This window comes from Coregonus lavaretus (genome assembly GCF_964263955.1).
Source record: "Coregonus lavaretus genome assembly, chromosome: 1".
Lineage (NCBI taxonomy): Eukaryota > Metazoa > Chordata > Actinopteri > Salmoniformes > Salmonidae > Coregonus > Coregonus lavaretus.
This window is the reverse complement of record NC_139988.1, coordinates 92,056,976-92,071,842: the sequence shown is the minus strand read 5'-3', so window position 1 is coordinate 92,071,842 and position 14,867 is coordinate 92,056,976. Positions and strand designations below refer to the sequence as shown.

The 14,867-nt window shown below is 40.8% G+C and overlaps 1 protein-coding gene across 2 annotated transcripts in view; it reads right to left on the bottom strand.

Annotated features, from left to right (window-relative positions):
• Positions 1–6,001: 6,001 nt before the first annotated feature.
• LOC311132866 (interferon-induced, double-stranded RNA-activated protein kinase-like) overlaps positions 6,002–14,867 on the bottom strand; it is a 35,645-nt gene continuing 26,779 nt past the window's right edge. For both annotated transcript variants that reach the window (XM_084166222.1, XM_084166223.1), the window contains exons 16-20: positions 14,475–14,673; positions 14,219–14,377; positions 12,993–13,091; positions 9,572–9,634; positions 6,002–7,311 (exon numbers count right to left, since the gene is read on the bottom strand). In XM_084166222.1, the coding sequence (XP_084022348.1) occupies positions 7,177–7,311; positions 9,572–9,634; positions 12,993–13,091; positions 14,219–14,377; positions 14,475–14,673 (655 nt within the window). In that variant the 3' untranslated portion in view covers positions 6,002–7,176. The remainder of the gene's footprint in view (positions 7,312–9,571; positions 9,635–12,992; positions 13,092–14,218; positions 14,378–14,474; positions 14,674–14,867) is intronic.

Sequence of the window (14,867 nt, the reverse complement as noted above, 5' to 3'; positions counted from 1 at the left end):
AATAATTACATTTTGAACTGATAAACTATCCTGGATTCTGCTGGGACTTGGAGTTCATTACAATATACTGTTTAAAGACAGATCCAGTGAAAACACATGATTTGTGACACATTCAAAGTCTGTATAATACAGTTGAAATTCAGATAGTTCTGTTGTTTTGTTGGATGTTCAGGGCCTGCATTCACAGCTCTCAGAGTAGAAAGCTGATCTGGGATCATATCATTGTGTTGTCTTGTTGGATGTTCAGGGCCTGCATTCACAGCTCTCAGAGTAGAAAGCTGATCTGGGATCATATCATTGTGTTGTCTTGTTGGATGTTCAGGGCCTGCATTCACAGCTCTCAGAGTAGAAAGCTGATCTGGGATCATATCATTGTGTTGTCTTGTTGGATGTTCAGGGCCTGCATTCACAGCTCTCAGAGTAGAAAGCTGATCTGGGATCATATCATTGTGTTGTCTTGTTGGATGTTCAGGGCCTGCATTCACAGCTCTCAGAGTAGAAAGCTGATCTGGGATCATATCATTGTGTTGTCTTGTTGGATGTTCAGGGCCTGCATTCACAGCTCTCAGAGTAGAAAGCTGATCTGGGATCATATCATTGTGTTGTCTTGTTGGATGTTCAGGGCCTGCATTCACAGCTCTCAGAGTAACAAGCTGATCTGGGATCATATCATTGTGTTGTCTTGTTGGATGTTCAGGGCCTGCATTCACAGCTCTCAGAGTAGAAAGCTGATCTGGGATCATATCATTGTGTTGTCTTGTTGGATGTTCAGGGCCTGCATTCACAGCTCTCAGAGTAGAAAGCTGATCTGGGATCATATCATTGTGTTGTCTTGTTGGATGTTCAGGGCCTGCATTCACAGCTCTCAGAGTAGAAAGCTGATCTGGGATCATATCATTGTGTTGTCTTGTTGGATGTTCAGGGCCTGCATTCACAGCTCTCAGAGTAGAAAGCTGATCTGGGATCATATCATTGTGTTGTCTTGTTGGATGTTCAGGGCCTGCATTCACAGCTCTCAGAGTAGAAAGCTGATCTGGGATCATATCATTGTGTTGTCTTGTTGGATGTTCAGGGCCTGCATTCACAGCTCTCAGAGTAGAAAGCTGATCTGGGATCATATCATTGTGTTGTCTTGTTGGATGTTCAGGGCCTGCATTCACAGCTCTCAGAGTAGAAAGCTGATCTGGGATCATATCATTGTGTTGTCTTGTTGGATGTTCAGGGCCTGCATTCACAGCTCTCAGAGTAGAAAGCTGATCTGGGATCATATCATTGTGTTGTCTTGTTGGATGTTCAGGGCCTGCATTCACAGCTCTCAGAGTAGAAAGCTGATCTAGGATCAATTGTGCATTTTATATCACAATTAATACTATTCTGAGTTACTTATAGTATTAGCTGTAGTATTAGTTACATATAGTATTAGCTGTAGTATTAGTTACTTATAGTATTAGCTGTAGTATTATATACTTATAGTATTAGCTATAGTATTAGTTACGTATAGTATTAACTGTAGTATTAGTTACTTATAGTATTAGCTGTAGTATTAGATACGTATAGTATTAGCTGTAGTATTAGTTACTTATAGTATTAGCTGTAGTATTACTTACTTATAGTATTAGCTGTAGTATTAGATACTTATAGTATTAGCTGTAGTATTAGTTACATATAGTATTAGCTGTAGTATTAGATACTTATAGTATTAGCTGTAGTATTAGTTACTTATAGTATTAGCTGTAGTATTAGTTACTTATAGTATCAGCTGTAGTATTAGATACTTATAGTATTAGCTGTAGTATTAGTTACTTATAGTATTAGCTGTAGTATTAGATACGTATAGTATTAGCTGTAGTATTAGTTACGTATAGTATTAGCTGTAGTATTAGTTACTTATAGTATTAGCTGTGGTATTAGTTACTTATAGTATTAGCTGTAGTATTAGTTAGTTATAGTATTAGCTGTAGTATTAGTTAGTTATAGTATTAGCTGTAGTATTAGTTAGTTATAGTATTAGCTGTAGTATTAGCTACTTATAGTATTAGCTGTAGTATTAGTTATTATAGTATTAGCTGTAGTATTAGCTACTTGTAGTATTAGCTGTAGTATTAGTTACTTATAGTATTAGCTGTAGTATTAGTTACTTATAGTATTAGCTGTAGTATTAGTTACTTATAGTATTAGCTGTAGTATTTGTTACTTATAGTATTAGCTGTGGTATTAGTTACTTATAGTATTAGCTGTAGTATTGGTTACTTATAGTATTATCTGTAGTATTAGTTACTTATAGTATTAGCTGTAGTATTAGTTACTTATAGTATTAGATGTAGTATTAGTTACTTATAGTATTAGCTGTAGTATGTGTTACTTATAGTATTAGCTGTAGTATTTGTTACTTATAGTATTAGCTGTAGTATTAGTTACTTATAGTATTATATGTAGTATTAGCTACTTATAGTATTAGCTGTAGTATTAGTTACTTATAGTATTATATGTAGTATTAGTTACTTATAGTATTAGCTGTAGTATTAGTTAGTTATAGTATTAGCTGTAGTATTAGCTACTTATAGTATTAGCTGTAGTATTAGTTACTTATAGTATTAGCTGTAGTATTAGTTACTTATAGTATTAGCTGTAGTATTAGTTACTTATAGTATTAGCTGTAGTATTAGTTACTTATAGTATTAGCTGTAGTATTTGTTACTTATAGTATTGGATGTAGTTTTAGTCTTATTTTAGTCCTAATGAGTCCTATCCAGAGCCACGAACCCAAAGTCTAACTCTAAACCAGCGTTTCCCAAACTCGGTCCTCGGGACCCCAAGGGTGCACATTTTGGTTTTTGCCCTAACACTACACATCTGATTCAAATGATCAAAGCTTGATGATTAGTTCATTATTTGAATCAGCTGTGTAGTGTTAGTGCAAAAGCCAAAACGTGCACCCCTTGGGTCCTGAGGACCGAGTTTTGGAAACCCTGGTATAGTGCACATTTTGTAGGTGCTGGAGAGCAATAAAAATGTAAACGACGTCATAATTTCTTAACCTTTGTACCGACAGATTGAATATCATTCTAGAATATGACAGATGTAGCCTATTGAATATAATTCTAGATTATGACAGATGTAGCCTATTGAATATCATTCTAGAATATGACAGATGTAGCCTATTGAATATCATTCTAGAATATGACAGCTGTAGCCTATTGAATATCATTCTAGAATATGACATCTGTAGCCTATTCAATATCATTCTAGAATATGACAGATGTAGCCTATTGAATATCATTCTAGAATATGACAGATGTAGCCTATTGAATATAATTCTAGAATATGACGGCTGTAGCCTATTCAATATCATTCTAGAATATGACAGATGCAGCTGATTGAATATCATCTCCACAAAGGAACTCTGGAGCTCTGTCAGAGTGACCATCGGGTTCTTGGTCACCTCCCTGACCAAGGCCCTTCTCCCCTGATTGCTCAGTTTGGCCGGGCGGCCAGCTCTAGGAAGAGTCTTGGTGGTTCCAATCTTCTTCCATTTAAGAATGATGGAGGCCACTGTGTTCTTGGGGACCTTCAATGCTGCAGAAATGGTTTGGTACCCTTCCCCAGATCTGTGCCTCGACACAATCCTGTCTCGGAGCTCTTCGGACAATTCCTTCGACATTACATTTGTGACCTCATGGCTTGTTTTTTGCTCTGACATTTTTTTAAACATTTGAGTCATTTAGCAGACGCTCTTATCCAGAGCGACTTACAGTTATTGGGTGCATACATTTTTCATACATGCACTGTCAACTGTGGGACTTTATATAGACAGGTGTTTGCCTTTCCAAATGATGTCCAATCAATTGAATTTACCACAGGTGGACTCCAATCAAGTTGCAGAAACATCTCAAGGTCCTCTGTAGCTCAGCTGGTAGAGCATGGCACTTGTAACGCCAAGGTAGTGGGTTCGATCCCCGGGACCACCCATACACAAAAATGTATGCACACATGACTGTAAGTCGCTTTGGATAAAAGCGTCTGCTAAATGGCATATTATTATGATAAATGGAAACAAGATGCACCTGAGCTCAATTTCGAGTCTCATTGCAAAGGGTCTGAATACTTATGTAAAAATGAGATTTCAGTTATTTATTTTTAATACATTTGCAACAATTTCTAAAAGCCTGTTTTCACTTTGTCATTATGGGATATTGTGTGTAGATTGATGAGGAAACATTTTTATTTAATCAATTTTAGAATAAGGCTGTAACGTAACAAAATGGGGGATAAAAGCAAGGGGTCTGAATACTTTCTGAATGCATAATATGACATTTGAAATGTCTTTATTCCTTTGGAACTTGTGTGAGTGTAATGTTTACTGTTCATTTTTTATTGTTTATTTCACATTTGTTTATTATCTATTTCACTTGCTTTGGCAACGTTAACATATGTTTCCCATGCCAATAAAGCCCCTTAAATAGAGAGAGAGAGAGAGAGAGAGAGAGAGAGAGAGAGAGAGAGAGAGAGAGAGAGAGAGAGAGAGAGAGAGAGAGAGAGAGAGAGAGAGAGAGAGAGAGAGAGAGATACAGAGACAGATACAGAGACAGAGACAGAGACAGAGAGACTACCTATGAATAAAGGGGTTATAAATGGTTTATGGAGAAACTTTGAAATAATTTTGAGGTTTTTGCCCTCATTATTCCCAAGTCACAGAGAGCCTTCAGGGTGGTCTGTTTCAGTGCCTTCATAAAGTATTCAGACCCCTTGACTTATTCCACATTTGTTGTGTTACAGCCTGAATTCAAAATGGATTCAAATGATATTTTTTCTCACCCATCTACACACAATACCCCATAATGACAAAGTGAAAACATGTTTTTAGAAATGTTTGCTAATAAGTTGAAAATTAAATACAGAAATATCTCATTCACATAAGTATTCACAGCCCTGAGTCAATACCTTGTAGAAACACCTTTGGCAACGATTACAGCTGGGAGTCTCAAAGAGCTTCCAATTGAGCCGACATATGCAGCGTTTACCGTGAATTCAGTCTCTGCGAATGCAAGAACGTTTCCTTTTAATTTCAATTGCGCTGTAGCGCTAAACCTCTACGATACGGATTGAATCGAGCTCTTAGCAATCCCTTCAAGATTTTGCGGGGATAGTTGGTGATATTTGCTGGCAAAAATGCTTGATTTTGAACAAGTTGTTGACGTGTGGCTTGATTCAACCATATTGTGTGGTGATTGGTTGAAATTGTAAGCCCTGTTTTTGTACTGCGTTGATGGGTCTGTTTTATGCAATAATATTGCGATGATTTGACTGTTTTATGCAGGGAAAAGTGGGTGATTGGTCAGATATGCATGAGCTTGCATAATATGCAGGAAATTGTTGATTTACGCCTCTGAAACTTGATATTTTAATAAAGCTGTGGTGATTAAGATTTATTTCCAAGTGGTCTCAGGAACCAAACCCTTCATCGACAGTCTTGACTACTTCGCGATTGCATTGGTGCAGACAAAAAAAGCCTTAATTGAGAGGAGGGGAGGCTATGCTTGGTTTTTAATCAAATAAAACAAAATGTGAAAAAACATGAGTTTTTTATGTTTCTAAATATGAAGTATACAGGCACCAAAAGCACATTAGGCTACTCTTGTTCCATGCGCATATGGGTAGTGTGCATCACGGCTGGATAGGCTGCGTTTCTCTGTCAAAAATCACGCCATAACCAACTGCATTACCGCTAAAATCAGCTTTTGGTTGGTCTTAAATATCCCTATCAGCGCCTGCTTTTCACAATCCCCAAATCGAGAACAAATTCAAGAAAACGCACAGTATTATATACAGCCATTGTTGCATGGAACTCCCTTCCATCTCATATTGCTCAAATGAACAACAAACCTGTAAAAAAATAAAATAAAGTTCTGTATTATGTCATGTTTCATGTTCTGTGTGGACCCCAGGAAGAGTAGCTGCTGCTTTTGCAACAGCTAATGGGGATCCTAATAAAATACCAATCTTTTGTCAGTATATTACATTTATTTTTCAAAGCCCATCTAATCAATCTAATTTTCAAACATTCATAACGTTCCTGTCCATTTAAGAAAAGCACATCATATATTACTTCCTGTTAATCTATTCTGCTTTATCTATCTATACCTATAGCTGTTAATAACTTCAGTAGCCTACAGTACATAACATCCAGTAGCCTACAGTACATAACATACAGTAGCCTACAGTACATAACATACCATAGCCTACAGTACATAACATACAGTAGCCTACAGTACATAACATACCATAGCCTACAGTACATAACATACAGTAGCCTACAGTACATAACATACCATAGCCTACAGTACATAACACCCAGTAGCCTACATACCATGGTGTATAGTACCACCAATAACATTAAGGACCAGGTACTCTTGGTAAAATAACACTAAGGTTTCAACAAGGGACTTGTCCCCTTTATAGTCACTAAACTACTTATTCATGGATATAACGGACACTGCATTCATGACAAGTGGGAAACTACATTCAGATGATTGTAAGTTATTTGCGTAGAGCTTCCTGTTGGTTGATTCTGATACTTTTCTAGTGGGAAACTCGGGTATCATCTTTCAACAATGAGTTTCCAAGTCGAACATTTCTGAGTTTCCTAGTTCCGACATGTCATGAATGCAGCAATAATTACATTTTGAACTGATAAACTATCCTGGATTCTGCTGGGACTTGGAGTTCATTACAGTATACTGTTTAAAGACAGATCCAGTGAAAACACATGATTTGTGACACATTCAAAGTCTGTATAATACAGTTGAAATTCAGATAGTTCTGTTGTCTTGTTGGATGTTCAGGGCCTGCATTCACAGCTCTCAGAGTAGAAAGCTGATCTGGGATCATATCATTGTGTTGTCTTGTTGGATGTTCAGGGCCTGCATTCACAGCTCTCAGAGTAGAAAGCTGATCTGGGATCATATCATTGTGTTGTCTTGTTGGATGTTCAGGGCCTGCATTCACAGCTCTCAGAGTAGAAAGCTGATCTGGGATCATATCATTGTGTTGTCTTGTTGGATGTTCAGGGCCTGCATTCACAGCTCTCAGAGTAGAAAGCTGATCTAGGATCAATTGTACATTTTATATCACAATTAATACTATTCTGAGACCCTTTATGAATACGACTGACTGTCTTTAGATGGTCATGTTGTCTTGATGGAAGTTGTTATCCCTGGTCGGAACAAAACACTGGTTCAGTTTTGTTTTCAGCTGCCTGGCATCTGGTCTCTCCTCTGGGTTGGCACACAGCATCCACTGTATCACCTTGTTCTGTAACACAACCACCCACAGCATCCACTGTATCACCTTGTTCTGTAACACAACCACCCACAGCATCCACTGTATCACCGTGTTCTGTAACACAACCACCCACAGCATCCACTGTATCACCGTGTTCTGTAACACAACCACCCACAGCATCCACTGTATCACCGTGTTCTGTAACACAACCACCCACAGCATCCACTGTATCACCGTGTTCTGTAACACAACCACCCACAGCATCCACTGTATCACCTTGTTCTGTAACACAACCACCCACAGCATCCACTCTAACACCTTGTTCTGTAACACAACAACCCACAGCATCCACTCTATCACCTTGTTCTGTAACACAACCACCCACAGCATCCACTCTAACACAACCACCCACAGCATCCACTCTAACACAACCACCCACAGCATCCACTCTAACACCTTGTTCTGTAACACAACCACCCACAGCATCCACTCTAACACAACCACCCACAGCATCCACTCTAACACAACCACCCACAGCATCCACTCTAACACAACCACCCACAGCATCCACTCTAACACAACCACCCACAGCATCCACTCTAACACAACCACCCACAGCATCCACTCTATCACCTTGTTCTGTAACACAACCACCCACAGCATCCACTCTAACACAACCACCCACAGCATCCACTGTATCACCTTGTTCTGTAACACAACCACCCACAGCATCCACTCTATCACCTTGTTCTGTAACACAACCACCCACAGCATCCACTCTAACACAACCACCCACAGCATCCACTCTAACACAACCACCCACAGCATCCACTCTAACACAACCACCCACAGCATCCACTCTAACACCTTGTTCTGTAACACAACCACCCACAGCATCCACTCTAACACCTTGTTCTGTAACACAACAACCCACAGCATCCACTCTAACACAACCACCCACAGCATCCACTCTAACACCTTGTTCTGTAACACAACCACCCACAGCATCCACTCTAACACAACCACCCACAGCATCCACTGTATCACCTTGTTCTGTAACACAACCACCCACAGCATCCACTGTATCACCTTGTTCTGTAACACAACCACCCACAGCATCCACTCTATCACCTTGTTCTGTAACACAACCACCCACAGCATCCACTCTAACACAACCACCCACAGCATCCACTGTATCACCTTGTTCTGTAACACAACCACCCACAGCATCCACTGTATCACCTTGTTCTGTAACACAACCACCCACAGCATCCACTCTATCACCTTGTTCTGTAACACAACCACCCACAGCATCCACTGTATCACCTTGTTCTGTAACACAACCACCCACAGCATCCACTGTATCACCTTGTTCTGTAACACAACCACCCACAGCATCCACTGTATCACCTTGTTCTGTAACACAACCACCCACAGCATCCACTCTAACACCTTGTTCTGTAACACAACCACCCACAGCATCCACTCTATCACCTTGTTCTGTAACACAACCACCCACAGCATCCACTCTAACACAACCACCCACAGCATCCACTCTAACACAACCACCCACAGCATCCACTCTAACACAACCACCCACAGCATCCACTCTAACACAACCACCCACAGCATCCACTCTAACACAACCACCCACAGCATCCACTCTATCACCTTGTTCTGTAACACAACCACCCACAGCATCCACTCTAACACAACCACCCACAGCATCCACTCTAACACAACCACCCACAGCATCCACTCTAACACAACCACCCACAGCATCCACTCTAACACCTTGTTCTGTAACACAACCACCCACAGCATCCACTCTAACACAACCACCCACAGCATCCACTCTAACACAACCACCCACAGCATCCACTCTAACACAACCACCCACAGCATCCACTCTAACACAACCACCCACAGCATCCACTCTAACACAACCACCCACAGCATCCACTCTAACACAACCACCCACAGCATCCACTCTAACACAACCACCCACAGCATCCACTCTAACACCTTGTTCTGTAACACAACCACCCACAGCATCCACTCTAACACAACCACCCACAGCATCCACTCTAACACAACCACCCACAGCATCCACTCTATCACCTTGTTCTGTAACACAACCACCCACAGCATCCACTCTATCACCTTGTTCTGTAACACAACCACCCACAGCATCCACTCTATCACCTTGTTCTGTAACACAACCACCCACAGCATCCACACTTTTGACATGTTCTAAAATATGTTTTCAACCAAATACATGTATGTCTACCTCTAAGGGGAACTGCGTGTCGAACTGTTGAGGAAACACCTTGCTTCTGACATCATCCCAGACCTAAACAAGGAATACATACAGTTATGATATGGTACATTCTGGTTGTAGGCCTACATTCCATTATAGTTCAAGAGTATACTACATCAAAGTAATTGACATACAGGGCCTTCAGAAAGTATTCACACCCTTTCACTTTTTCCATGTTTTGTTGCGTTACAAAGTGGGATTAAAATGGATTTAATTGTCATTTTTTTTGTCAACGATCTACACAAAATACTCTGTAATGTCAAAGAGGAAGAATTCAATTTTTTTTAATTTTTTTTTATGAATGGAAAATACATTTACATTTTAGTCATTTAGCAGACGCTCTTATCCAGAGCGACTTACAGTTAGTGAGTGCATACATTATTTTTCATACTGACATGAGACATGAGGGGTGGGATGTGTGTTCTGGGTGACGGGTCCACACAGTGTCAGAACAACATGCTGACTAGTGAGTTGGCTGGCTGTGGACATCTTTTTTTGTCCTGTTACTGTGCTACATTTGGACATGCTTAAATTACCCTCTTTTCCTAGCTGTGGTTAGTTAGTTAGTATATTACCGTAGCTGTATATCAGACGAGGCTAGCCACTCCTGAAACTCACAGCCAGAGCTAACGCCACCAGCAGCCTAGCCATGCCGCACAGCTAGCTAACCGTTTAAACTCACAGCCAGAGCTAAACGCCACCAGCAGCCTAGCCAATGCCGCGCAGCTAGCTAACCGTTTAAACTCACAGCCAGAGCTAAACGCCACCAGCAGCCTAGCCAATGCCGCGCAGCTAGCTAACCGTTTATTCATTAAATCAGACTCAGTCACTCTTCAAACGAGAAAGTTTAAAATTACAAAAACTGCCCTAACACCATTATCGTTATACTACCATATGAGAGTTAAAACATTCCTTGACGGCTGGTGAAGGAAGGATGAATGGTGGCTTTGAAAGGTGGTTCTGAGGAGGTTGGTTAACCCTTTTCAGCAGGGGAGGCCTGGTTGTCATAGTCCTCAGCTGGAGCAGCAGATTGCTAGTGGCATAGCTGGGTAGCACAGGGACTGGTAATCATAGATGCATTGTGGGTATGGGGGACGGGACGGGACGGGATGAGTATTATGGCGGCCAGAGGGTAGATCAGGGGATGGCAAATTGAACCGCTAGCTCTTCTTTAGCATCCACCTTGATCTGAGAGATTGCACTGTAAGCACAGGCAGCTATCTTGGACACCTGTTGTACATCCGAGTCTGGCACCAGATCACTAGCGAGCACTTAGTGCGGCTGGCTGGTGAGGGAAGGGAAGGGAGAGGGAGGGGCTTCTTCTGAGACAGACTGTTACTCAACAAAGGCCAGTTTTGTACTGTACTGCCGAGCTTTGGCCATGTACTCATGTTGCTCCATGCCTTGAGAGTCTGCAGCCGAGACGTCGATGATGTTCACGGCTGTCTTGGTAAGGATGGATGTGAGTAAGGCATGTTCGTCTGTGCGGGCTGAGGGTACGCTGGCGGAGCTCCATTCTGTGCCGTTGAGGGGCTTGCTGTCGGGGTTCGGGTGGGGGGATCAGCGGCTTACGCTCATCGGGGTCCCTGTTCTCCGTGGCATGTCTCTTGGTGTCCTCAGGAACAGTTATCTGTGACGCATGCAGTCTGGCTGCTGAGGGAGATGCAGACATCCAGAACAACTTCTGCAACAGTCCATATGGTGAGTGATATGTGTATGGCATTGGGTTACACTTTACACAGAGGCTTATAGAGGTCTATGACGTGTTTCCATGTGTTTACAGACATGTATTTCTGTGTTTCCTCTCTCAGCCTTTAAACTGCGTATCGGGAGTGTGTCTGTGGAGGGGGGTGACTGCATGTCCTCTCAAATAAAACACTAATATATCTTGATTAGATAAGGATTCAACCCCCTGAGTCAATACATGTTAGAATCACCTTTGGCAGCGATTACAGCTGTGAGTCTTTCTGGGTAAGTCTCTAAGAGCTTTGCACACCTGGATTGTACAATATTTGCACATTATTCTTTTAAAAATAATTCAAGCTCTGTCAACTTCTATGATGATCATTGCTAGAGAACCATTTTCAGGTCTTGCCATAGATTTTCAAGGCAATTTAAGTCAAAACTGTAACTAGGTCACTCAGGAACATTCAATGTCATATTGGTAAGCAACTCCAGTCTATATTTGGCCTTGTGTTGTAGGTTATTGTCCTGCTGAAAGGTGAACTCATCTCCCAGTGTCTGGTGGAAAGCAGACTGAACCAGGTTTTCCTCTAGGATTTTGCCTGTGCTTAGCTCTATTCCATGTATTTTTATCCTAAAAAATCCCCAGTCCTTGCCGATGACAAGCATACCCATAACATGATGCAGCCACCACCATGCTTGAAAATATGAAGAGTGGTACTCAGTTATGTCTTGTGTTGGATTTTCCCCAAACACAATGCTTTGTACTCAGGACAAAAAGTGAATTTATTTTTTGCAGTATTACTTTAGTGCCTTATTGCAAACAGGATGCATGTTTTGGAATATTTTAATTATGTACAGGCTTCCTTCTTTTCACTCAGTCAATTAGGTTAGTATTGTGGAGTAACTACAATGTTGTTGATCCAGAGTTTTCTCCTATCACAGCCATTCAACTCTGTATGATTTAAAATCACCACTGGCCTCATCGTGAAATCCCAGAGCGGTTTCCTTCCTCTCCGGCAACTGAGTTAGGAAGGGCGCCTGTATCTTTGTAGTGACTGAGTGTATTGATACACCATCCAAAGTGTAATTAATAACTTCACCATGCTCAAAGGGGTATTCAATGTCTGCTTTTTTTTTTTTTTTTTTTTTACCCATCTACCAATAGGTGCCCTTCTTTGCGAGGTATTGGAAAACCTCCCTGGTCTTTGTGTTTGAATCTATGCTTGAAATTCTCTGCTCGACTGAGGGGCCTTAACAGATAGTTGCATGTGTGGGGTACAGAGATGGGATAGTCATTTAAAAATCATGTTAAACACTATTATTGGACACAGTGTGAGTCTATGCAATTTATTATGTGGCTTGTTAAGCACATTTGTACTCCTGAACTTATTTAGGCTTGCCATAACAAAGGGGTTGAATACTTATTGACTCAAGACATTTCAGCCTTTCATTTTTAATGAATTTGTAAACATTTCTAAAAACATAATTCCACTTTGACATTATGGGGTATTGTGTGTAGATCAGTGACACAGAATCTAAATTTAACGTCATTTTAAATTCAGGCTGTAACCCATCAAAATGTGGAAAAAGGCCAAGGGGTGTGAATACTTTCTGAATGCACTGCAGACCCTATATGACTATGATATATACTATCTTAATGAATCTTTCCTTGATTCCTTCCATCAAAAGTCATTGTCGCAGTCACCTTTGATTTCTCCATTCCAGACAGGTTCCAGAGCAGTTCAAAGTAGATCAGACCCAACGCAAATATGTCCACTTTTCTGTCATAAGAGGTCTGGTTCCTCTGTTGACACAGATTGGACATTGCATAACACTCATTAGACATGTTTAACCTTTTACTGCAGTGTCTCTTGGTAGTCTAAAACAAATCTACTATGAAACAAAAGTATACACCTCACACACACGGTTATGGGCTTAAAAGAAAGAAGACACCTGTACCATGTCAGATATAGAGTTGAAATATATTAATTGTTTTGAGTTTGCATCCCAATATTACACTTTATATACATCACAGAAGACTGAAATAGAACAAAACTGGTAGACATAGAAACACCGGAATTACGGCAACAACAAAAAAATTATGTATTAATTATACAATTATGACAAATATTAATAACATTCCACCCATGAGGCCACTAGGGGGCGATTTGGTCATTTGACTGCAGGAAATGGCTACAGGGGGAAATCTGCATCTAAAACAATTTTTAAAAAGCGTCTGGTAAAAAGTGTTTTGGTAAAAAGCTGAGGGATACGCCTGGAGAAATGTAACCACTCTCAAATTCATAGACAGAGCTATGGGATGCAAGGACTGACCATCAAAATGATAGTTTCAAGCATGTTTTGAAGCTATACAGTGTTTGTTTACATTTACAATGTTTACAAACATTGGAGTAAAACAAGCTTATATTTGGGGTTCTGACGGGGTACAACAGTTGAACTAAGCTGACGAGGCATTTCTAAATTATATCCTTCAAGAATCATTGGTTATATATAATTAATTTCGAAGTCCAAAAATGTATGTAGCAACTGCGGATTGCTCCTTTAACAGGTGTGGTAATAACACCTGACTTAGAACCGGTATACCTGTATTCTAACTGTGTCATCACAGAGTTAGTTACCTGTTCAGGGGCCATGTAAGACTTGGAGTTAGTTACCTGTTCAGGGGCCATGTAAGACTTGGAGTTAGTTACCTGTTCAGGGGCCATGTAAGACTTGGAGTTAGTTACCTGTTCAGGGGCCATGTAAGACTTGGGAGTTAGTTACCTGTTCAGGGGCCATGTAAGACTTGGGAGTTAGTTACCTGTTCAGGGGCCATGTAAGACTTGGGAGTTAGTTACCTGTTCAGGGGCCATGTAAGACTTGGAGTTAGTTACCTGTTCAGGGGCCATGTAAGACTTGGGAGTTAGTTACCTGTTCAGGGGCCATGTAAGACTTAGTTCCTGTCTTTTTCGTTCTCTCCAGCATGTTTTCATCGTTGTCATTGTCTTCTGCCGTCACCAGACCAAAGTCCCCGATCTTTACCTCTCCCTTACCCTCTCCGTCACTAATACCAAACATGATGTTAGCGGGCTGAAAAAAAAAAAAAAAGAAGCTGTTCAAATATAAAACGTGGTCCAAAACCACTGTGATGGACGAGGTGGCCAAGATAAGTAGGTAAGTAACCCACCTTTAGGTCTCTGTGTAGGAGTTTCTTGGAGTGGATGTATTCTACTCCGTTCACTATCTGCTGGGTGATGTGTAGACTCTCCTCCCTGCGTTTGGGTTTCCGATGGGCGTTCCTGTCATCGATCCACACTTTTAAAGTCCTCTTGTCACATAGTTCCATCTGGATGTACAGGAACTCAGAGGACGAACTGCTGCCTGAACTAAAGCACCAGGAAGTAAAGAACAATATCATGCTTTTCAGTTTCAGTTGGTCAAATGGTCTGAAATGGGAACAGACCTTACTGAAATGGCAGCAACAACTTATACCAATAAAAGGGAAAATATGATTGTTCTTTTTACGCACTATGATATGGGGTCATTTATCTACCTTAGTTGAATACACTGACTAAGTCCC